The 26,354-nt window shown below is 40.2% G+C and overlaps 1 protein-coding gene across 1 annotated transcript in view; it reads left to right on the forward strand.

Annotated features, from left to right (window-relative positions):
* CAMK4 (calcium/calmodulin dependent protein kinase IV) overlaps positions 1-21,217 on the forward strand; it is a 165,399-nt gene extending 144,182 nt beyond the window's left edge. Inside the window, exons 6-11 of the mRNA XM_064439521.1 lie at positions 3,144-3,234; positions 5,153-5,227; positions 10,084-10,159; positions 14,511-14,637; positions 16,724-16,876; positions 19,690-21,217. Coding sequence (XP_064295591.1) covers positions 3,144-3,234; positions 5,153-5,227; positions 10,084-10,159; positions 14,511-14,637; positions 16,724-16,876; positions 19,690-19,854 — 687 coding nt within the window. The 3' untranslated portion in view covers positions 19,855-21,217. The remainder of the gene's footprint in view (positions 1-3,143; positions 3,235-5,152; positions 5,228-10,083; positions 10,160-14,510; positions 14,638-16,723; positions 16,877-19,689) is intronic.
* Positions 21,218-26,354: the final 5,137 nt, after the last annotated feature.

A 26,354-nucleotide genomic window follows, 5' to 3' on the forward strand; every position in this document is an offset into this window, starting at 1 on the left:
TATTAAAACTGATATGTGAGAAATAAAGTGAAGAGCAATCAAAATAGAGCATACATAAATTGAAATAAATTGATTGTGCTAATTTAGCTAAATCCATTTCTACATCAGGATACTTTAAATCTGAATACTGTTCACGTATATACAAGACAATGTAATTACCAAGTAGTCTTCAATACCAGGAGCTATTATGCTACTTGGAGAGCAGAGCTATTGGGACTGGTGAAAACTTGCAGACAAGTCCCAGGGCATTTACGAACTAAAGGAGCAATGCTGAAAATGGACACAGTCTTGGAACTTCCTGTTCACAGCAGGTCGTGGAGCAGGAGATGCTCTCAGTGAATGACAGGGCTCAGGATGGGGGATGGGAGGTTGCTGCGTGTGCTAGAGATGTTAAGTGACATGGCTGTTTCAAGGCAGGTACCTTTTACAGAAGTCCAGCCAGCAGTCTCTCCCCTCAGAGGGCTGGAGATCCACAAGGCTAGCTGGTACTTTTTTGTGGTTGAAGAATGGGATTTCTGCATCAGTGAAAACACTGGGGGGGGAGGTTTGTCCATTTTGCTTTTTTATTTGTTAGTTCACAACAAAACTATTGATTCTGTTGGCCAACCTCAACAAAATTTGACAGGAGACTAGGTCTCAAAGATACAAGGTGCCAACGCTAGATCTGTTAAACCTGTGACCTGGCAGCTTGAGGCAGCCCCAGCTACATGCATGGCTGGTCTGAGCACCACAGGTATCATCTCATGCCCAAAAATGAAGTCAAGCAAAAGAAGTGATGGGAGAGAGAGGACAGAGCAGAAGGGACAGACTTTAGGGATATAGCAGCCATGACAGGATCTATGTGGACTGCAGGGACAGGTTAGAGGAGGTACTACGGGTGGGCCGGAATTCTGGGCTAGGATGCCAGGGAGGTGTGGTGGAGAGGATAGAAGGAGCTGTGGGTGTTGTGAGGAGGGGACACAAGACGGAGTATCAGAGTATTGCAGTGGCAGTCTTTGAAAGACATGGGCTAGGTTATTGAGAGAACTAATGTTTGCTGGGCACCCCTGTCCTGCAAGTTTTCTGCAAATGGTGTGCTGAATAGAGGAGGTAAATTTCACTATATGGAGTCTTAGGAGTTTGTAATAAAAAAGAGTTCATGCTGCAAGTTCAAAACAAATCTCTTAAAAAGTCAGTCGGTCATGAGGCACAAGCGTGATTAGCAGATGTTGTTGGTTACGGCTTGCTATGTCTGAGAAGGACCCCTGCGAGCCAGTCTCACTTTATGACTTAAAAGGGAGGAAAAGTGAACAGCTTCTCCCAGAGTTTTTCCCAAATTTCCCTCCCACAAAAATGTCATTCTGGGAAGAGAAAAAAATGCCAATGTTTTCAGCCTCACAACATAAAATGTTTTTAAGATTATGGGCACATGTGAAAAAGGACCTGCTAAAAGACTGCAGACTTGGCTGGAACATTTCTCTGAGTAAATTTTTCAAAGGTTTTTCAAACAAATGAATCGGAGGTGTCTGCTTTCCACTGAGCGATCATGAAACATCTAGTCCTCCTCACTCCTACAGGGTCAGCTAAACCGATTTACAGCACATGAACACAAATTAGTTCAGACATCTCTTTCTGTCCACTCCAGCTTGATTGCTTTTGGTGCACTCCCTGTGTGCCGCTATTACCTCTGCATGTCAAACATATCAGTGTCATGCTGAGGGAGCATCTTTGTTACAGTTATGTCTTCATTGGCTGATGAAGATATATTTTTATCTAGGGTGGACATGATAGTATGCAGCCATTGAGATGTGACTGCATGAAATGATGTAGCAGCATGCAGTCCATCAGTTTCCATATATTGTTGCCTGTTTTTACCTTGGGTAGCTGATTAGCTATCTCATTGTAGAAAAAACAGCTGGGACAAGCACTTAGATTTCACTGTGGAGTAAAGTAGATGAGGGTCTTTGGCTGATCTCCACAAGCCACATTATGGCAAATACTGCCACTTTAGGATTTTAGAGAAAGCCAACAAAAACGTTTATTGCACTGTAAGAAACATACACTTAAAAAGCACTCAGTGTCACTAAAACAATGCCCAAGGAAAGAGCAATGACTTCTTACTTAATGTTATTTAATAACTGGCAACTTATACAAACTAAGATTCCAGTGAGATATACAGTCAAGAATTCATCTCAGATGCTGACTCAAGTAACCACCATAGCTGTGCCTTCTAGATGAATATTCGACCATTTGTCATTTGCTGCATAACAGTGCACACACCCTGATTTTTTTTAATAGTGAAAACACAGCTGAGAAAGATGATACTAAAATGTAGATCAGGAGACTTTCCAATAAGATAATGTGATTCTACCCTCAAGCATTTTTCTTCCAAGGCTTCAGAAGCTTCTGCTGAATGTTTTACCAAAGAGAAATACAGAATTTGTTTCACTAGTTTAGCCTTTTTTCTATATTTTATGTTTTTTTCTATGTCTATCTATACCAGTGTCAGAGGCAGTCATATATTCCAGAAATGCTTCTTTCCATTAGTGCAAGGCAAGAACAGCATCTTTAAAAGTATTCAGTGGTGAGTGAATACACATGTACTGCATGTGCTTCAGCAAGACAGGCAGATTTTTGAGACTCTGCAATTGGGTAGTTTTAAAACCCCTGAGAAATCTGCTCACGGACCTCAAGGATTATATAGTTGGCCCAGGACATATACTGCATCCTTTCTACTCAAAGGTAGTGTAATAGTTTAATAGTTGTATGACCATTTTGTTATCTCTCAGGATGATATAATGTGCAGAAACTACCTTCCTCTAGGCCTGACTTTGGTGTCTCAATATCTATTAGATTACTTCCTAGAAGCTACCACTCTATTTTAAAAGTCAATAATACCTTCTGAAATTATTTCTTCTCAAATGGATGTGATCCTATCTTTGTCTTCCCAAACTTTAATTTCCTGTTCAGATCGCAATATGCATCCAAGGATCCTGTCCTGAGCAGGTTTGCAGAAAAAAAGGCTGCTGGAAATTTGTTAAGTGACTGTGTCACAGATATCACAGATTATTATTCTGCCTCTATAGATTATTAGGAAGATGTTAACTTATGGTTGACTGTAACATCTTATTCTCACTTAATGTTTTGACTTTCTCTTTTCCTAGTACCTGCACGCAAATGGGATTGTGCATCGTGACTTGAAGCCAGAAAATCTACTCTATGCAACACCAGCCCCGGATGCACCACTAAAAATCGGTGAGCAGCATTAAATGTATGTTTCCCTAAATCTCTGCGCCAGTAATATGTGCTAACTTATGTTTACAGTATATGTGTCTCACCGCTACTTTATTCAAGGCTAATGCTTATACTCAAATGAACAGCATGTTACTTCTTCAGCAGCACAGCTGTGCATGGTGTATTTAAAACCAATACAAAACTAGATGCTTGCTTAGAGAATTTATAGCCAAAATTGTGCAGAACGTGGCAGAGAATAAAGTGCTCAGGAGGAACAAGAAGGATCACAAGATCAGTGTACAGCTGTGGACACCACTTCTGTGCCCCTTTTTTTGTGGACTAGTATCTGAAAGGAAAGATTCTTTGGCATGAAAGTACAAATGTGCAGATAGGTGGTAGAAGGCAAACTGAGCAAGGCTGACTTCTGGTTTGAAGGCAGATTTGAGAGATAAGATGAGATCTTCACACAGAGAATAGGGAAGCTATCTGAAGCATGGTCAGCACCATGTGGGGGATGAGGAGGGACAAGATGAGAGCAGGCTCTCCTGAACAGGGATGTATTATGCCAGTTCTGTTGGGGATGGCGGCCACTTGAAAAGGGCAAGACCTCCAAAAATGCTGGGTATGCCCAGTTTTTGCTTGAGCAAAGAGGAGCTCTGTACAATGCTCCTGAGGTGTATGTAACCGGTTCAGAAATACCACCTCATGGGAGCATGAAAGGAGTGAGTGTTGCCACATTTGCCAGGCCTGTGTTCATCATGGATTTCAGGAGCCAGATTTCCAAGAACTAGTCTCAAGCAATTTAATATAAATTTCTGGGAAAGTCTTGCATCTCAGGATGATGGTATCTTAATTTACATTTTGTCCTAGTTCTTATTGTTCCTGGAAAGGCTCTAAGCAGCTGTAATGTGATAGTTTAACACAGCACCCGGTGGCTTTGGTTTGATGGCTACAGTAGTGGTGTAGGGGCTTCTGAAGTATTTTCCTAAATGCTGTGATTCTTCATCTTCTGATTAAGGTTTAAACTTGTTTAAACTGAGATCTGATTTACAATGCGTGGCAATGTTCATGAAAGTAAAGTATATTTTATTTAGATGAATAATAATACCTAACCATTTAGGTACAAGTGAACCTAAAGTATGCATTTCTAGAATAAAATATGAACTGTTTTTATGCTGATCTTCAGTCAAAACATTCCCTTTTATATTCACTGTAACAAAACAGAGATACGTTTATTTTGCATTTTTTAAGGCCAGATAGTCATCAGCTGAATTGAAATATGAAGAATTCAGTTTATTCTCAGTGAAAACTAAAAAAGTTGTGAAGACTTCAGTTTTAATGTCTTTTTAAAAGTGAGTCATGCAAGTATGACGTGTAATGTCATGGAGGCTCTTGCTGTCTGAGTAGTAATTCAGGGTGGAAAACCTGTAAAAAGGATGATCAGTACTTCTCCTGGTGCAATGTTCAAGCCCCTAGAAGCCCTCTATCAAAATACTGCTGGGATTTTGTCTTGCAGTGACTGCGTACTCTGACCCTTATCCAAGAAATCACTGATGAAGAATTTTTTAACCCAAAATGGTTCTTTTAATTTTATTGGATTACTCACAGAGTGGAAACTGAATATATACCTAAAATGCATTTCTGGATCACTGCTTGTATGCCTGTAGGCAATGCATTGTATTGGCTTTGTACAGCCTTCAGGATAAAATACAAGCTACATTTCTGTCAAGCAAGATCCAGGAGTATTCATCTGTACAGACAAATTTTGCTTCTGGATTGTAGTCTGGGTAGATTCTTTAAATTGATCCTCATCTCTTGAAAACAACTGTACTGTTAATTTAAGGCATAAATGTTCATTTAATCACAATTATATACAATGTAAAAAAAAGTGATTTTACAAGGAATTAAGAACATTAATATTCCTATACAATCTTAACAGCTGACTTTGGACTTTCCAAGATAGTGGAAGATCAAGTGACCATGAAGACAGTTTGCGGAACTCCAGGGTACTGTGGTATGTTGTTTTATTTACAGTATGCTGCACTTAATGTGAGGATGTTACATTTTCTTTTTCCAAGGTGTAATGCTTTTTCTTAAAGTCAAAATTCAAAAAGCCCTTTAAAAAAGTAGAAATAAAAACCTAGAAGTTCAGAAGTGGCACTGGGTTAAATTTTTCTAAACTCATATTCTGTAGCACTGAAGCTTAATAATCAAAACATATGTTACGGTGCAAGTTCATTACTTGCATGGAAATGGTTGACTTAAACCATTGTAAAAATGTTGAAATTACTAAAGTAATACTGGAGAGACATCAGCACGAATTTGGACTACAACAAGCGTAATGGAAAACACTAAAAAATTATAGAGTTCATAATAATTATGAATATTTGAATATTGCTTGCATTGAATTTATCTTTTTTTTTTTTAACATAGAGGAAATCAAATTATTCCTTAGACTGGGGTCATAAATTAATCCCCTAAAGACAAAGCAGTTCTGCAAATACACGGATTAAAATGCAGGCTTGACTCAGACCATTGTCGTCCACGCTGGAGTGGGACCTGTATAACAGAATTATGAGTGCAATATCAAGGAGCGCTTTGTGGCAAACCATGTCAACTGGGGCAACTGGTGTAGATCTAGTAATCTCTTTGAGCAGTAAAAAGGCTTTGGCACTTTCAACTAATCCTCTTTCTCCTAAGCAGAATAGGAGTTAAATCATAGGTTTGCTTCAGTTTTACCAAGAGAGCAAGAGTCAGAATGAACTGCTGCTTAACAAAATGACTAATTTGCCTGTGCATTCACAATACTTCAACAAGCATGAGTTTATGGATGACTTCAGAGCAAACTCCTAACTTATGAGCTTAGCAGTGTATTACACAAGGATGGTATTTTTAATTCCTTTAGTAATGGAGAAATTAGAAAATTATATACTTGATGTTGGGTTTATATTTTTCAGTTGGTGGCCTTAAGGACACTTTCCACTTGTTTAACTGTGGAAGATGTGCACAAAGCTTAGTAACTGTGTTACATCTCGGTTGTGATGTTCTTACATGTTTCTGTTTTTTCCAAAATCACAGCTAGTTCATGCCTCTCAGCCATGTAGCTTTTAATAATGTAAGGCATCTGATTTGAATGCAAGAAAACCACCACTGATACTTCAAATTAAAACAAATTTCTGTAGAATCACATTTAGGTAAAAATACGTTTCCTCACTGTCATATGGGACAGTGATGTTTTGATAAGCAAATGAAAAAACAGTACTGGTAACAGTCCATAAATAATTAGGAATGTAGCGTTTTTTCTCCATTGCTTTAGGGAGAAAATTAGGGGGGCAGAGAGCAAACACTACAATTGTCTTACACGTAACATCTGACAAACAGTGTCAAAGCTGTGATAATGTCAGATATCAGTAATCCAAAGAGGATATAACTAAAACCAAACCCCCAAAAATTAAAAATCTAAAACCAGAGTTCAGGCATATAACCCGCCACAGCAGGGAGAAAGCAAGCATACAACTGATCTTGAAAAAAATAATTTAAAAGCTGCTGCCAAGCCCCAGTGGCTGTTCTCTCATGGGGCTAGAGCATTTCGCTCTGCCCATGGGGCTGCGGCAGGAGCTTGTCCTGCTGCAGGGGGCGAAGGGCCCAGCCTGGCCATCCCCTACACACAGCAGACACAGTGTCCCCAGGTTGGAGGGGACAGCACGGGCCTGTAGGATGCTCCATCCCTGTGGAAAGCCTCCCACCTGCCTGCAGATGGGTTGTCAGTGGAGCAGGGCAGACCCCTGATGGGTTCTGGCTCAATTTCCTGGGCCAGTGCTGAGCCAAGCAAGGCTGAGCAGCCAACAGCTGGACTGAGCCTCACAGACTCCCTGGCAGCTTTCAGCAGGGCATCCCAAGCATGCATCCTGGTGCAGAACCATTGTGTAGAGCTTCACTGTCAGAGCAGGAACAGCTAGCTCCTGGGCATGTGCAGAAGCTCACCTGGACTCCCAGAACCAGAAAATGAGACAGGAATTGATCCTCTGGTGCCAGAACATGCAAAAGAAGGAGCCCCTCTGGCAAACAAGGATTGCAGCTGCCTCTGCAGTCTGCTCGCCCTTCATTGCAAGACACTTCCATGTCAACAAACCAGCTAATGGCCAGGGAGGCTGATGATATTGTTTACACTAGGGCAAGCCTGCTGGGCTTCCCGTGGTGGATGTTCACCTCCAGCAACCAATGTGATCTTGTGAAGAAACCTATTTCTGCCATTCTCGCTGAAGTCTAGATCCTGAATGGGCGTCTATAAGAGGCTGCAATCTGCTAGCATTGTGGTGGGTGATAAGCATCTCAGGTAGTTTTGGACAGAGCTGAGCCAAGCCATGTGGAAACCAAAGACTTAGCATTTGCTTTTCTAACTGTAGAAGCAAAGGAAAGGGGACATTGGAGAAAACCCTAAGATTACTCTGTTATCTTGTAGCATAGCTGATAATGCAATTCAGGTGACATGTCCATTATCTTGTATGACATTCTCTGCCAAGCACACACAGGTACCAAGTGTGCTTTAGAGTAGCACTGGATTCTAGTCTGCTTAGTTTCATAAAACTGTACTTCATGTATTAGCTGTTAATGTTCTGGTTGTCTTCTCTCATGACAGTTATATTACAATTACCATAAAACTGTAGTTAGTATTTAGCCCTTTTCATGCCTGTCATTGTATACTATAAAAACAGCATAAGGCTTATTCCCATAGAAGAGCCTTCAGAGTAGGGACAACTTGATGGAGAGGGCTGAGGCTGAAAGTCTGTGCTGAGAAGAGAAGAGCTTTGTGCCTACAGACATGGACCTGCAATCCTGGCTTTACGATCTGAGTTAACTGACCATGCAGCATTCCTGGTGCCTGGAAAATATTCAAGCATTATTTTCCAGAAGTGGAGGAAACCCAGGAGGAATACTGTTGAAATGCCAAATTAAACTATGAATAATTGATAGTCACAGGCTGCCAAATCCCACATCCTGCCCACCCAGCTATCAACAGTTTCTCCAGAAACGACACAGCAACAAAAACACATACTGGAGTCTGGATACTTTGGCATCAAGACTTACCAATCTACAGTCCCTGGGACATGCAAAGTGATGAAATGCCTGAAAGCAAGAAGGTGATCAGAAAGAACTTAACTTGCTGTGACATTTTGCTTTCAGTGAACTTAACAAGAAGGGCATAAGTGATTTCGGACAGTAGCACATAAAGATAAGCCAGTGCAGAGCAGTGATTCCTGGTCAGTCTGTTACAACCAACATCTAAACTAATAGCAATGTATCAGTCAACTCCATTCACCAAAAGTAAACGTCTGGAAATATTAAAAAATAGCATTTACAAAATTTATAACTGTATAATCACAGTCCAAATAGCAAGGCAGACCTGTATACACAAACCTTTGGTCTCCTTTGTGGCCATTTTACAATAGTGCGGTAGAAGGAGGAGAAAAGCTAAAGAAGGGCAGAAAGTGTTCTGCCCTTATGCTGAGCAAGAAGACATCCCAAGAAACATTGCGTACTCTAGAAGAGGAAACATATTGGCCACTGAACAGAAGAACTGTCCTGTTTACTTGAGAACCCCCCACATGGCATTAAGAAACATGGCAGGGAGAACAGTGGTTAACGTCTCTTTTCTGGTCTGTCTCTATCTCTTTCTCTGAGGCCATTGGCTGCTTTGCCTGTAGGCTGTTCTGTTAGCTACAGGTTAGCCTGAGTTAAAATCAGTTGGGATCTAGTGTCCCTTCTCAAAAGCAGCCCATCTCTGTTCATCAGTTTACCCAGAAGAAGAATAAGGAGGCAGGGAAGGTCTCTGCTTAGTTTGGCAAGGATTTGCCCAGCTGCCAGCTGTTCAAGTGGCACGTAGCAAACTTAGTGATTTATGTCCTTTGCCTGTTATACTAATGCCTTGTAAAAATGCTTGATGTGTTCCCTGCATGGTAAATCCTTCAGGTAAGTTGAAGAAGTCTGAGCCAGCTGCCTGGAGGCTTTTAGGGAGTTGTATGTACTCTGATTAAAATCATGCTTGGGGGAGCCTTGTTCCCCAAGGATGTTGCAGCACATTCCTCAGGAGCAAGCACTTCCATTTTCTCATCTGGAGATGTGGCATGTTCATCCTGCCACCTCAGGAGTTTTGCCCACAGTGGTTTGACCAGTTGGAGGCAAATCTTGAGGGTGTGCGGGGCTACAAGTCCTGGAGGCACAGAGCCTGGGCATGCCTGAGGTAGGCATGTCACAGTTTGAGTGCGCAACTGTGCACATTTTTAGCCACACACAGAAGCCACAGATATTGAGGTATAAAGTGGTCTGCTCAGCTTTCCTCAAGGTGTGTCTCTCAAGCTGCTTGGGAAGATATTAACTCCTCTTTACCATTGCAGAGCCAGAGTCCCCTGAGGCTGCCTGGCCTTTCCACCTGCTCTCCACTGCAGCAAAATCAATTGCCTGAAATGGTCTTGTTTTTCCTTATAATTAAAACAATAACAAAAATAAGGCCCAAATAAAGTACCAAGTAAATAAGTAAAACACCATAGTAAAAGTACCACCTCCTTTGAAATATTGCAGCTCCAGTGCTGCTGTATCTTTCTGTGGTTCCTTTCACAAACCTAAACCTAAAAAGCAATTTGAAACCAAAGTCCACTTTTCATTGTATTCTGGCTGTGCTTGGACATGACCTCTGTCGCTGTATACTCATAAAGGGAAGTGAAGGAAATAATTTGCCTAAATAAGGGCTTAAAGGAGCAGGCCCTAACTTTTAAAAAGACACATATGAGTGTGTGTAGTTTAAATTGACTTTGTGACTGTTATTTCTGCATTCCACTTTCACCTTATTGACAAGTGTTTTATCATCTGCAGCACCAGAGATACTACGGGGATGTGCCTACGGCCCTGAGGTGGACATGTGGTCTCTGGGGATTATCACCTACATCCTGTAAGTGCAGACAGTGCCACGGAGTGGTTCATTTGTGAGCACCTGCAGGTTTTTTTGACATTACGAGCTGTGCTATTGGAAAACATGAGATCCTGAACTTTGATTATGATATTCCTAATTTTATTTAAGTGAAATCCTCGAGGAGCATAACAAAACACTCAGGTTATATATTTGATAAATGTAACACTTACTCCTGAACAGCAGCAAAGTCTGCACAGAATTGTGCTATTAATGTGAATAAATAGCAGCGAAGCTGCTGAAAGCAAAAATTCGAGCATACAAGTGTCAGAAAGCATAATATTTTTTTTTCCGATTCACATGAATTGTGAGATATACTATGATTGTATGTAAATTCTCAGCTACAAATGGGGCAAGGGTAAGTTAAAGTGCTTGCAGTAGTTTCACAGTGCCTGTGAATATTCCCAAATGCAGCTGCCCCATCTGTGTCAGTCATAGACACTGCTACAGCATCAGTGTCACTGTCTCACAGCATCTCAGCCAGGAGGCAGAGAACAGCCCTGGACTCTCTCTCTGCAAATCAGTCCGATGTTGAAGTGTTCCGCTCCTTACAAAATAACCAGACACTGTTGCCAGGGGGCTGTGAGTGGTGCTGGCCATACCTATTTTAAACAGTTGAAGTTGCAACTACAAACTAAAACTTCAAACAGTTGTGTCTAAAGGTGGGCACTCTTGTCTGCATCTTAATATGGATAGTCCTAATTCAATTGGTAAGCATTGTAATTATTTTATTGTGTCGATGCAGTCTTTCAAAGGAAAATTGATGAGAAGGGAAAACTGTAGCTGAGGTATTGACACTTCTCTTTATGGGAGAATAAATGATTTCATTTATTCCCTTGGCAACACCAATGCAAAGATGGTTTGTGTAGTTGTATATGAAACCTACAGGATGACTTTTCTGGGAAGAAAATGTGATTTTACACACATACATTAAAGATATGGAAGATTTTATACATGCAAGCCATTTTCTTTCCCCTTCTAGGACTTATTAACTCTGTCCAGCAGTTCCAGTGTGTAATAATATAATTATTTTCTTTATGTCTTTTGCAAAGAAAGATTTCTATTTTCTAGGTTTTATACTAAAAGTACTTGTAAGAATATATAAACAGATAATGGAAATATCAGAAAACATCTTCTGTACATAAGCTTCAAATAAGTTACAGCTCTCGTTTTGGGTGCCTGTAAGTAATAGGCTACAGTACTCCTACTTGCCATTTTGTTATCTGCTCCTTTTAAAATGTGAATCTTTGTCTCAAGTCTTGGTTCAAGTCTGTAGAAGATCACATCTCAGATATTGCTTGCCAGGATATCATGTCTCATCAGTTCTAGTGGTCCACATGTGACAGAGAGATGTGAAATCTTTTAGCAGGGCTGTCCCTGCGATTGGAGAGGTGCCTTTTGTTGTCTCTTTACATCTAGATAGAGCCATGGGCTTGCCTAGTTATTCAATGTCTGAGCTATAGCTGTTGTACTTGAAACTGAGAGCTTTCCTTACTTGCTTGCAAGTGTAGGTAAGCTTCAAGCGAGAACATACAGCAAATTCCTGTTTGAATATATGGAGTGGCATTTGCTATATGCAGCCTTTCAAAACCTTCCAGTGGTTCATGAGATTATCCCAAGCCATGTGAAACCTCTGCACTGATGTAAACAAGTGTGTGAGCTCCTACTCAGGGTGGGACACCACCAGCACAGATACTCCTCTACTTCTGTTTCTCTCCTCCTCCCCTCTCAAAATCCAATTTGACCTACAGGAGCAAACCAGGCAAAAAGCACGCTAGTCAAATCCATTTGGCCATCTCTTCCATTTAGCTTTAATAATACTCCACATTTAAAACTCTTCTATTGAGTATAAGGCTCTGTAGGGCAACATTTCTGATGGGTTAGAAGCTGAGGCCAGAAAGGTCCATGTACAGTAACTAATTGACTGATTCTGCAGCCTAAAGGAGAGTGTTGCATGTCTCAGTCTCATAGTTTAGTAGATGGAAGGCACTTATGTACCGTCAAAAAAACACATAGTTGTATGTACCTGCCAAATAGAGTGGATTTAAGAGTTAACCGCCATGCTACAGAAGGCCTGCGTAAAACTGTGCCTTCTCACCAATACCAAATAGACTTACCATGTGATTAAGAAAAACTTTGATACATATTTTGACCAAACAGTTATTCCTAAGGCAAATCATATTAAGACCTATTGATGATAACTGTCATAATTCCAAGGAAGCCACAGTTATACTTTTAGCAGCAAAGAAGATCAGTCCTTTTTTATTTCTGCAGCAGGTTAGAAATGCTAATGCACATTTGAGATGCAGATAGTGGTCAACAAATGCAGAGGCTTTGCCTGTAGTCAAAATTGCATGGATTTAATTAAAGGTGATTTTTTATTACTTACCTAAAAGGGCACAAAACACTGTCTGGTCATTTTGAATTGATTTTGAAGCTATTTTCATTGTTTTTTCTTTATTTGATAGGTAATTGCTTTAAAAGGAATCACCATAATCCTGGTTTAAATGAAATCAAGAGCAGCCATGCTGCCTTGGTTTAATTTATCTAATTTGAAATTACACCTCTAGTTTTATTCATCATCTAATCTGTCCGCTGAAATGAAATTGTTTTTAGGTAGGAGCATATCCATAGAAATTGTTAATAAAGACAACAATAGGTGATGGTAGTGAGTTATGACGAAAATATTTTTAGCAGTAAATAGAGAATCACTTAGAAGGCTTCCAACACAGTCATAGCAAACTTTAAGCAGAGCCTCATTGAATGTCATCAGTTACCTGGTATTCAGAAGCCAGATTTGGCTGAACCAGTTAGTGGCCCAACAGCCCTGCTCAGCAAAAGTGCTCCACGGGGACTGGAGCCAACCTGAAGCAAGCTCAGAAATGATGGTAGGAGAGGCAGGCAAATGGAAGGAGAGCAGCAGAGGGACCGCGACCAGCTCCAGCCTACTGAAGAACATGGTATTTGGAGGTTGGATCCTTGTGTTTTAACCCATCTCTGCCAGACTTGGAAATTAATAATGCACCCAGAATGTGCTTACAGTGGAGGTTTTCTCCTCTTTAGCAGTGCAAAGTGGTGCAGCTATTCCACACATGGCTACACACCACTCTCAAAAATACATTTCTTCCTTGAACATGTGTCTCCTTTCTCTGGACAGTAAGCACACTGATTGGGTTTAAAAATAGGAAAACAAGTAAAATGTAAGGTTAAAAAAGCCTTCTAGATTTGTTGCTGTCTTGTTCTTTATGGTCTGCTGTTCTTTTCCTGTCAGCATCTCGTTGCTTGTTGCATTTTCTGGAGGCAGAGTAGCAGGTAGACTTTCTGTTTAGCTCAGAACACATACTGGATGAATAGGAAATTCACTTTAAAACATTGGATTATCTGTGCAGGCGTGATTAAAGTGCAATGAAGCAATTAAATAGGACATTATATAAATGGAGACCACTTCCATGTGTTTGGTTTCCCCAGGGCCAGCAGTGTCAGGACCTGTATTTAATATATTCATTAATGCAGTCATTAGAGAGATTACAAAATTTCTTGATAATATGTAGGCTACCCAAGTAAAGATGAGGGCTGATTATTAAAACCTGCCAAACATTTTTACATTTTGTGGATGATAGGATGAAAGAACATACAGCAATGACCATACTCAAAAAAACAGTCCTAACTGGACATATAAGTCCTTATAACTTCACAGATAAAGTGTTGTTCCTCAGCTAATTCCTATGCCTAAGGAAAGAGTTACAGGGATTCTGATAGTTCCTCTATGAACTTGTTAACTCTGTGTTTGTAAACAATGCAGAAAAGTAGATCCAAGGTCAAGAACTGTTAGCAAAGAAACTGAGATTAAAATAGAAAACATCATTATGTTAATTTGTAACTCTGTGGTGTTTGCATCCACTTCAAAAAGACACACAACGGGAGGAAGACTCAAAGAAGAGAGTAGGGATGAGCAAAGTTTCAGACTGAGGAATGACTAAATAGTCCAAGGGACTTCAGCCTGAGACCAGAAGAATGAAGAGGTGCTAGAAAATACTTACTGGAATGTAGAAGGTAAACAGATCAACTGTTGCATGGCTATATTATTAGTTCCAATTACAGACATGTGAAAACTGAAAACTTAAAATTTGATCAGCCTTCCCCAGGGCTTACGAATGCTTGTGACCACATTTTGCTCTGCTCTGTAGAATTAGGAGTTCATAAGTACACCCAGGTCTGGTTTCCCAAAGTGGAGTACAGGACGCAAAGTAGGGAAGGGTAATACCAAGAACTGTTTCCAACACCCCAAGACTAATTAATCTTTGATAAATTTCTTTCTTTTTTATCCTTGCAGACTTTGTGGCTTTGAACCATTTTATGATGAAAGGGGAGATCAGTACATGTTTAAGAGAATACTGAACTGTGAATATGACTTCGTGTCCCCCTGGTGGGATGACGTGTCTCTGAATGCCAAGGATTTAGTAAGTAAAGCGAAAATGAGACTGGAGTATCTTTGCTGGTATGTACTTGGCTAGTATCACTTCCACTGAGAAAAAGAGTCCATTTTGGGGTGGGGGCAGAATAATTGGTTAACGAATTGTTCATATGGCTCCTTGCTTTTCTTCTTCTTATCTCTGGTATATTATGGTGCTGTTAAATATCCCCTTTTAGTCCAGTGCTGTAGTGTTGCATTCAAAACCATGGACGTTCAGGTCCCCCTGTGAACTAGGCCACAGCTTGTTGGCAGCTGTCACAGTGTTCATGTGTGCCTGCCTTTGATGCTAGCTCTGAGGTGTTCCATCGTTACTCTTTGCAGGGCAACCACCTTCCGGGGAACATAGAAACAAGTCCTGTATTTTGTGCAGTTTTCAAGTCTGAGCTTCAAAGGAAGAATATAAAAAGGAGTGAATCCCCTCCCACCCTGCTTTTGCTGACAGCCTTTTTTCGTCCATTTAAGCTTTTTCTCAGTAGATGAGGAAAGACTCATTACTTTTAAATGTGGTCCATTAGCAAAATACAAGGGCTGGTGTGCTATCTGCACTGTATTCTTTTATTACTGGATAAAGTAAATTGGATCCAGGAGACACTGATCTGCAAAGATAGGTATGGTTGAGTTTGATTTTTAGTTAACAATAACTTGGACAATTCAGTTGTTTCATTAGCACTGAAGACACAAATGCATAGTTCCATATTACTTATACAAACTGTGCCATAAAATACTATATAATTAGTGTTTGTGAAGTACTTCAGGATGCCTCAAGTGGAAGGACCTTAGAAGTTCGAAGTACTTTTTTGTTGTTCTATTAGATGTGAAGTTTTTCTAAGGTCAAAAAAATACCATATGCTGCCTTGTGTTGTCAAAACCCAGATAAACAGCAGCCTGCAACAAAGCTGCTCATTTATTGTGTACAGAGAGTTTTGGTCCAAACTGGTCCCTGCTGTTTTGCTACAGTAAAGCTCAGAGTTTTGGGTTTGAACACTAGATAGCAAGTTGTAGATAAGGATGAAGCCCTTGTTGTGTTCAGTTGAAGTGATTTGCTTAATTTGACCTCTTCTGTGGACACACAGTGGGTATTCATCATGATGCCAGTTCTCCTGCACCCACTTCAGGGCACTGTCTTTCTTTCAGAGAGCCCTAAAGTAAGTCCTCCCCTCACACTTGGGCACACAGCAGTGCCAGAGCCCTGTGCCATCCCTTGCACCCTGCTCCAAGACGGTGTGTGGTCAGGAAGACTGTGTAAGTGTGGCTCTGCAGAGTACCATCTGTGTACTCCTTTACTCCATCCTCGCCCTTCTTTTTTCTTAAAACAACACTTGTCCAGACATACAGCAAAACCCATGAAATGCAGCTTGACTGGACAGACTTTGTACCCAGCAGTTTGTATCACTCCCAGGGGTATGTCCGCAGTGCCTTGTTCCCAAAAATGTCCTACTGTTGTGTTTGGAGAGGTGCAGCTTCCCTGTTCTCAGTAACAGGAAGAACAACATAAACAGCATTAGTTTCAGAGTCAGCTGAAAATTTTCTGTATAGTACTTTTTAGTTTATGTGTATATGAGGTTTTACAGTGACTGAAAGAAACATTTCATTTGTAATATACCTGACAGTGACTGCATGGTAAGAGTCTGGATGAGTTGCATACACTAGAATTTAAACTTTCTAATCCAGTTTAAACCTTGTCCAAATCCAAAAGGGGGGATACTGCCTGGCTGGGGGGATTTTGAGAATCTCTTAGGGTTTATGTGACAATTCAGACATACAACAGCCTATGGTGTATACAGACCAGCTGCACTGGTACATACTCTTACAACTGTTGGTAACCAGTTCATTCTTTTTCTCCTCTCTTCTCCCTTAGTGGCTGTCTTACTCAGATGTTATTTATGGAGGACCAAGAAATGCCAGAAACAAAATATGTCCAAAGACCTGAATGCAAATTCTTGTTGGTTTCTTAGACTATCTTTCACTAAGATGCTCCCCAAGCCAAGACCAAAACCCCAAAATGCAAAGCTCAGTAAATGTAAATGAAGAATAAGGTTAACAGCCTTCCATATTTCTTCCTTTTGTTGCAGGTTAAAAAGTTGATTGTTTTAGACCCCAAGAAACGCCTCAGCACTCTACAGGCTTTGCAGCACCCGTGGGTCACAGGGAAGGCAGCAAACTTTGCACATATGGACAACGCACAAAAGAAACTTCAAGAATTCAATGCCCGGCGTAAACTTAAGGCAAGTCTCTGGACATAGTCTCTGTTGTGTATATGAAAGCATACAATTAAATTAGTGGCCTTACAGAAACCTTGCACACTTTTCAGGACAACATTCCATAGTGTTACAGAAGCTTTTTATTTAAGATGACTGATGAAGATTAAAAAGTTGAGGCTGATTTAGTCAATGTCTGCAGCCAAACAAATAAAAATATGTGAGGTTGATTGAAAACTCTATCTACACGGACAGAACTGCTGAGAATGTACAGATTTTGCAAATTCCCTACCTTCCTTCCTTCTCTTCTTCCTTCCATCCATCTGTCCTGTACTGCTTGTGCATCCTTAGACTATAGAACAGAAAGAATAAAATTCTGAGTAGTTTCATCATGAACATTCATAAATCTGGATGATGTTTATAGCATATTTTGGTCTGTAAGCCACCCTCAGTTTCTATACCTATCAATGCAAAGCAGGAACTTAAGCCATCCTTCTGTATGATCTAAGGTCAGCGTCTCAGACGCGTAGGTCCATAAAATGCGCGGGTTAGATGAACAGGCCCAAAACATGCATTTCCAAGTACCTCTGAGAGCAAATGTGCAATAGGATACTTCATATAGAAATTAAGCACTGCAAGGCAGGAGCACAGGTGGGACCTGTGCTGGGAATAACAGGTTTTGAGTCACCAGTACACTCCTTTACTATCTAGTCTACGTATCTACCATGGAAAGAAGCAGGGTAATATTTTTAGGTGCAAACATCAGGCAGCTGTAACATCAGGAAATTTTCTTCTCCCCTAATCCCTTCTTCAGTTGTTAAAGTTTTGTGTCTGCTTAGGACAGTCTTCCAGGGATTGTTCAACACAGAAATTATTACCAACAGCTACAGTGCCTTTGCCGTTGTAGCCCTGGGGAATAAGAGTAAAAAGCATCTTGTCTGAGAGCTTTATAACCCCCATGCAAAACCAAATTCACAAACAATGACCCTTAACTTTGTCACAGTTCCCTGATAATACTGAAAAAAATGAGCAAAACCAGAGAATCTCTACAGGGCAAAGAAAAAAATTTGTCATTTACAAAGGTGTCAGACACCATAGATATAATTCACAGTGACACTTTGCCCATCCAAAACTGACTAAACATGTCTATTAACATTGTCCTCATCAGAAAGACTTCTGTAGCCTTACAGCAGGATTGCTGTGTATTCACTGAAGATGCCATGCAATGTTGTTATATTAAAATAATTCCAGAGCATGAGCAGAGTCACAAATTTCATTATTTCTCAGGGAGCTGTTACATTCCCTGCCCAGGAGGTCACAAAGAAATGCATGCCCTTTTTGCATGTTTTGCTTTTGATTCTCTTTATATTTCTACACCTTTGATCACCAGTGAGATTTTTTTGAAGTCAGTTTATTTAGATCCTTATAGTCAACCAATTTATACTTCTGTGTTTAAAAGTAGTTGGTTTTTATGGGTTTATTTCTTCATTTTTCCAGTTATTAAGATAATTAACTGGAGTTAGCAGTTACTGTGCAGTTAATAGTTTTACATGTATATATGTAAAAAATGAACCATAAATTTTTAGACGGTTCCTGTCTAAAAAATAAGAACAAAGCAGAAAACTAGGTATTGAATAAATGCTTTAGTTGTTGTTTTGTTAATAAGAATAATATAAAATATATTATATTTATATATTATATAAAAAGAATATATATTATATAAAAAGAATACTATAAAATTATCCTCCCTTTCCCACCATACAAGCAGGCTTTCTTTACTTAAAGACATATTTTTATAGAATAACTCTAAAGGTCTCAGTCATGATTTGGTTTTCCATAGATTATGTTGAATTTGTTTCATAAACATCCACATGGCTAGTGAGACTAAATGACATTAAAAGTATCTTTATACATTATAGTATCATCGAGTGGCCTATTCTGTTTCTAATCTGTAATCTCACTTTTAAAATTATTGCCACTTTTATTGGCTCATGCCTTGTACTGCTAATATTCTATATTAGCTGATTCTTATTTCTGGCCAATGTTCATACAGTATAGTCTAGTTTTCTCATTTTTTCATTAGCATATTCTTTTTCTTTTTTTTTTTTAAATGTTTACCTCTCCAAACCATCCACAAAACTCATTATACTCTTCATCCCTTCCTGCAGACCCGTTTCTTCTGCAATGCCTGAGCAAAAAGCTAGCCAGGTTGAAAATAGCTAGTTGTCATACACAGAGATTAGCATTTCTTTTCCTCACCTCTGTATGTTTGTTTTTTCAGGCAATAAAACTCTTCAAGGGAAGGTCTAAGACAACTATCTTAATGCATATCTTCATTTTGTGACATTTTCTGTGGTATGAGGGCCTATCCCCAGTGTGCATTTATTTATATACATAGGAAGTTGCCTGTATGTTCTGCACCATTGTGCTTGGTATATCCAATAGTGCAATAGTGATATATGTTGTTTCCCTTTGTGAGCTTGGAATAATACTGTGATAATACTGTTATTATTATGACAGAAGATAAACTTTCTTTTTGCCATCTAACTTTAACACAGGAGATCTGAAGTCATTTCTAAAAAAAATGAAGCATGTGCAGCTCTAAAAAAAAACATTCTGTTCATGTTGGCCAGCTTGTAACCTTGTGAAAGCAGCATTTTAAACCCCAATCTGGTATTTCAGGTGGCCTTCTAAATCTGCTCAGGCCCCGGCAGGTATCCAAATGTGACATTACCATGAAGACCGAAGGTGGTTATGATCCTTAATGGGACGATACTCAGGCATCAGTCGTAGCAGACTGTGTCCTTTAAGGAATATTTGCTTGATCCTCTCTTTCTCAGGCTGCAGTAAAAGCTGTGGTGGCATCAACTCGCCTTGGCAGTGCCAGTGCTCACAGTGCGCACGACAGCAACAAACCCAGCCGTAACCCATCTCCCGTCCATGACGGCAAACCTGAAGAGAAACCCACTCAGGAAGCAGAAGCAGCTCCAGAAGAAATGTCTTAAGTCAATGTGCTTCCCTGTTTCAGCTGAGATCTGTCATTCCATACACCAGCTAACTTGTCATTCAGCAAGAGAGGTTCGTAAGCTTGGCCTCTCTGGTTCTGCTTTGGGGTGCCAAATGCACTGGCTGGTGATCCTACCTTCAATGCATGTGACTGCTTATGAAAATATTAAACTGTTCCATAAGGCATGTCATGGAAACAGTTATTTGCAGTAATACCGGCAGGTAAAAACATGGGGATGAATAACTACCTACCATAATGCGTATACTTCATATACATCTATTCAGTGTTTCTAGATGTCATTTGAAACAAAATACTATTTAATTTGGTTTTATGGAAGTAGGTGTCTTCTGTATGTCGTGAGTTTCTTTGAACTGCTTCCTTCCAGATTCATAGTGCTGCAGCAGATGAAATGGAAGGGAATATCAAGCCAATGCTTTTAAATCTCATGTACAAAATAATGCTTTTTATCTGTAAAATTCAAAAAGTATTTGGGGATTTATATGCAAAAAACATTCCACTACTTCTGGGAAGAAATCTAAATGTTAGTTTCACTGGGCATGAAAATGTACGTTCCTCAAGCTTGTGTTGAGAATGCCTTATTCTGACTTTTCCTGTTTATATACAGTATTTTAATGACAACCAAAATTACTCAGATTTCTGCCATTTCATTCTCTAGTAAAACGTTAGCAAAACAAAACAATAGACTACAAGAGGATTAGAGTAGATGCAAATTTGTGAAATACCATTATATTTATTCATTCATTTCTAAACTGTGCAGCTAGAAGACTTTTTTATAGGGCCTAAGGGAATAATCTGCAATTGTACAAGTTGTAAATGCTTGAAGGAAGCTATTCCACAACTTAAGGATTTTGCTCTGGGGAAACACACTTACAGAAGGTCTGGGAGCAAGTGGTATAATCTAGTTGCTTCCCAGATAGTTTAACCTCATGAGTAACCAGTTTCTACTTGTCAGCATAATTAGTCCAAATTTTCCTACCAGAGAACACCTCCTGTAAAGTAATCCATCAGCACAGATCTTGCCATCCACCCAGAGCTCCTGTGTCTTAAGTTGAAAGCTGTGTGCATGAATCAGCTTGCAAAATTAGGGTCAGGCTCTTCAGTTATCTTGATTTTTTTTGTTGAACATAATTGATAGGAATTGAAAAACTAACATGCATCAGTATGTATGACCATTTACGTTTGTTTGTTATCACTTTGACAGCATGTGAATTTCATAATGCTATTGATATATTACAGAAATGGCAAAAAGAACCTGATGTACAACCATGTCATTTGTGTTTGTTAAACTTTTTAATACTGATAGTTACCTAACACCCTAATACAGTCAACATTCCTCTCTTGCTTTAATTGTTTTTATGTTAATTTAGGCCTTGCACAACTTGCCTTGAAAAAATATATCAGCTACTGAAAAAACAATTTATTAATAAAACATTCAGTAGCTACATTTCCTGATGAAATTGAAGGGTCATACAATGTTAGTCACATGGTAGGTTTGATAAATAAAATGTAATCTAGATTAATATAAAAAGGAAGATTAAAGTTACTGCCTTTACTAGGTGAGAATGCATGTTAACGGATGTATTGTACTTGAGATTTTTTATCCATTTCTTATAACTCTTTTGAACTTGTACAAAAAGATTTGCTAACTAAGCGCAGTTGAAATTTAAAAGACATGCATCCATCCTTTTCCCAGGTGACACACTTTGAGGTCAGCTGAAACAGCTGGTGGGGGCATGGCAGCTGTGAACAGGCCAACAGGACTCTTTTGCAGATTTTTCCTTGAAAACGAGTACACCAAGACTCATCACTTCAGAGAAGGTGATAGGTACATCCACCTGTCTCACTTTTTAGTATCCTTCTTATCTCCTGCAAGGTGACTGCAGGACAAATGCATTTCTCAGCCACAAAGTCTCCAGCCCTGATTATAGTGGTGAAGCCACCTGAGTTCAGTCAGTGTGGAGGTTTGACAGGAGAGGTTGTATTTCTGTAACATTTCGTCTTTCATTTAGGATAGTTGCTTCTAACCTGCAGTAGTGGAGCCGGCTGCACAGTCATTGCACATCTATGAGTGCTTGAACAGAAATATCTTCATCTGAGACACACTTTGTTGAGCTGAAAAGTAGTCCCAGCTGATTCTTAAAGTTACTCTTTGCTGAATTATACTATAGCACATCATGAACTGATGCCATGCAACTGGAGACCTCTCTGTGACAGCATGGTCTCAGTGGCAGCTTAGTCTTGTGCATAAAGGCTCTGGGGCTTCGGTTGTTTTGGCTTACTTTTCTTTTATTGTGCTCAGTATGAAACAATCGGGATCTCTCTGCTGAATGAATTACCTGTATGTGACTCAGTAAAGTAGTATGCCTGGCTTATGTATGACAGTACTACACAGAAGGAAGTGCAACATTAGGGTGTTTGCATGTAACTGAAGAAAGGAGTGTTACACGCATTGCTTTTACTTTAAAAATCACATCACAGTGGCACCTGCCATAATTCAGACTTTGGAGTGGAACACCAGTATCTTACCGTGACTGAAAAACTACTGGAGATGGGCCAGTTCCACATCTGTGGTTATAAACTAGGTAGAAAATTACTGATGCTGTTTTCTGTTGAAATCCTAAGTTTTAAGTCTGTAAAATGTTCAACATATTAGCAAAGTCCTTCAAGTACAACAGGGGCCACCTTGCCATCTTTTTGAAGTATTTGAACTTTGCAAAACTTTTCCTTTAGAGGCAGATTATAGTATTAGCCAATTACAGTCTAATATTTGACAGCTAGGCTGAGGATCTGATGGCTGTTAAATGGCTAATGTCTTGCCTTTGCACAACAACAGGTTTTTTTACAAATTCAGAAAGATTCAATCCAAAATAGAACGGATTTCCTGTCATTTCAAACACTTCCACTTGCGATTTTGTGAGTGACACAGTAGATTCCACTGCAAGAGCCCAGTGCTGGTTTATTAGCTGACGTTTGTACTTTGCATTGTGCAAGCATGCTGTAAAGACACAGATACACCATAATCAAACTCAAATGCCAAGAATGTAAAGGCAAAAGTTGGTGATACAGTGTGTGCTTCAGAAGAAGGACAATAAGAGGTCTGTCTCTGCGAGTGAGCAGGCTGTCAAGCATGTGGAGACGAGGGACAAAAACTGCCCAGCGTCCCCTTTGCAAGGACCCTGTGCCTCAGTGAATGAAGCAAAAAGTGCTCTGAAAAACCATATGGTAATCAAGCAGGATAAAAGCAGCAACCAAAAAGTTTCTGGAAGGGGCTCAGATCAACAGGGAGTCCCAGGCTGGAGGAGGCTGTGGCTCACTGGCAGCTGGGCCTCACCACTTACTGAATAAAGATCCTCTCCTACAACTCATGCTGCGAGTGAAACACAGATGTGGCTGGCAGCTGTGGGGGAAGTGAGGACAACACCACATTTTTCTGCAGCCCAGCAGTAGGGAAGCGGAAGAAGATGCTAGGAATTGTCAGTGTCCAGCTTAGCAGATGGATAGCAGTATCTGCCAAGCAGCATATGCAGGAGGACTCTGGAGAATAAACATTTCCATTTCCAAATAACAATTGTCAACTGTCCCTCAGCTCCCACACACCCCCTGGGGCATGCTGTTATGCAGACCCCTGCAGTGCAGCTCTCAGGGCAGGGGGTTAAGAGTAGCATATGAAACTGTAGGGTGAAGGAAACCTAGCAGATCTTTGCACAGTGTCCTGCATATTGCTGGCTTACAGTGACAGACATGAGTCTCAGCTCAGTGCCTTGACCCCTGGCTTGTGCAGAGGCTGTGTATTTCTCTCGGTGAAGCTGAGTGTATCTCGTTGCTGCTCACATTATGAGTGTATAGCTTATGCAGGCATGGCATTCAAGTAACCAAAAACATCTTGTATGAGAGAAAAGCAGGAATGAAGCTGACCAAGCAAGATGCAGTTAGACCTAGAGCACAATGGCAGGGATATAAGCAGGTCCTGAAGATACAAAGGTAAACAAAAAGACAGCTCAGAATATCCTTAAAGTTATTTTAAAAAACAATAATAGCTCAAAGGATGTCCTTTCCACCCTTTCAAAGTAATTTCAAATAGAACATACAACCACAATAGTAGGAGTTAATTCTGCTTTTGTATAAAGAAATTTAGCTTCCCTGATAAACCCCTGCACAATACCATGTTACACTGAACAAAAAGGATCAGCTGCATTGCAAAATGATAAGAAAATAAAATTATATGGAACAATGAAGAGAAAAATAGGAATAAAATAACTACCTAGTCTAGTTATATCTCAAATGTAAAGATCTTAGTTCCAGAACATGTATAAACTTTTACTGATAAGATTCTCGATTCTTCACATAAGCAAAATTTTGCTTTATGTCTGGGAGGCAAAACTTCTGCCCAGAGTAATTCAGTGAAGATTGATGGAGGGTCAGCGCAAATATGGAGAGTATCCCTTGGAGTATGTATACTCTACCCTATATAAGGATGGAGTGATGTACCTGCAACTAAAAATCCAGGAAAAGAAAAAAAAACAAAACCAAAAAACCTGCATTGCATGCTCTTCCACCCCTTCCAGAGTGGAACAGAGAACATGAACGCAGTCATTAACTTAGTCATTATTAGAAGGCATTCAGATATTGTGAGGATAGGCATAGCACGGAAGAGGAACAGAATGGAATAGTCAAAGTGGCCCTTTTCCAGCATTACCTAGCTGGAACTGAAACCACAGAGTTTCACATTCTCGTATACATGGATCACCGCTGGATGAAATTCAGTGTAATGGATATCAAGGTATGAAAGATTAATAAATACAGTGGTACAGCGTTTTCCCCAGCTCTGGCTCCTTCATACCAAGGCACAGCTGGGGAAAGAGTGCTTCAGTGCCCTCATCCTTTTGCATGCTCAGTGCATGGGCCAAAGTGGGGTGACAACACAAGCACAGCATTTTGTGAAGAGTTAGAGCTGCCGTAAACTGCACCAGAGGCCTGTGCCCAGTGATGCTCCATCCACAGTATGTACAACTGAGGACTGACAAATTAACCCTTAACTTGTATATCAGGAAGACGTTTACTTGCCAAGGTATATTAAACAGCATATGTTCACTCATACTAAGTAGCATAGAGCTCCTCCCATAGTATTGGCAACTTTTTTCTGTCCACCTAAGAAATTGCAGCACTCCAGATCATTATATGATGAAACGTAAAAGGGCAAAGCTTAAAAGAAAGGGATCTTTTCTGTTTTAACATTTGAAACCCTGGTTTCAATAACAAGTGGTAATATGCATTCATGGCCAACTGGCTTTTTGTTTTTCTTCCCCTTTGTGCTTCATATTTTTTCCTGGCCCTGGGCTCCATGGGGTACCCAGGAAGAGCTGCCAGCTGCCGGTCAGTGGGAGAAGAGCCATCTGACGCTTGGCAGGTTTCAGCTGCACTGCCCTGACAAATCTGTGGTTGCCCTTTGGTCTGTCAGATGGTTTCACTCCTGATCTTTGAGCTGCTCATGCTCCCAAAAGAGTCCGGGTCAAGTATAAATATATTCCTCTGTGAGCCATCCTCAGTGTGATTTGTCATTGCCAGTTAGTACCCAGGGAGAGGTCTTTCTCCTTTCCCTCCACATTTCCTAGGATCATGCTGTTTTCTGGCACTTTCTGTTTCCTCTCTCAAGAGCCTATACCTGGCTGACAGAAATAGCCCAATGCTGTGCAACAAATGCCAGACAGAACCAGAAAATAATTCAGCACCTTGAGTTAGTTTCCCAATAGAAAATGAAGGCACCTGGGCTGCTGTAGATGCTTTGGCTCTATGAGCTACTAACACTCGAGGTGATGGGTTCAGAGCAAAGTCACACAAGAACACCACCATACCAGGTTCTGCCCCTCAGCACCAGGAAGTTACTTCGTGAATGGTATCTTTTTCCTTCTGTGGAGAAGATGTGGTTTAGGCTGGTCCGAAGAAGCACATCAGGCCTAGGAACTGTGAAAAATATCATGTGTGCTATGACCAATGATCCTCATAATATCATTTACTTAATTGTGTTTGATATGCTTAGTACCGTGTTTTTTGCAGCATTGCCACTTACAGTGTTGGCAGAAGAAACAGCAAAGTCAGTTCATAACACTTGCTCCCATTTCTTGCCTGAAACTATAACTAATGATATGCTTTAAAATACAAAACTGTGGAGCTAATCATTGCATATGCGAATGTACACACAAGGAAAGTCTATCAAAGAGAAAAGATACTGTAATTCTTATCCCCATGTTGGGTGGAGCTGGGATAGCTCTCCTAATTGAAATTACTGTGTTATAGACTTCAGGCAGTTATTCTGGTAACTCAGTAGCTGAGGCAAGCCACTGGGTATGATTTACAGCTGCAAATAGCATGTGATCTATCCCAGAGACAATATGCTCCAGTAGCCACTGAGTCGTATTTATTCATCCACAGAACTGCTTAGGGGTCTGCTTTATCATATCAGACTTCAGTGTCAACTGC

This window comes from Phalacrocorax carbo, chromosome Z (assembly GCF_963921805.1).
Source record: "Phalacrocorax carbo chromosome Z, bPhaCar2.1, whole genome shotgun sequence".
Lineage (NCBI taxonomy): Eukaryota > Metazoa > Chordata > Aves > Suliformes > Phalacrocoracidae > Phalacrocorax > Phalacrocorax carbo.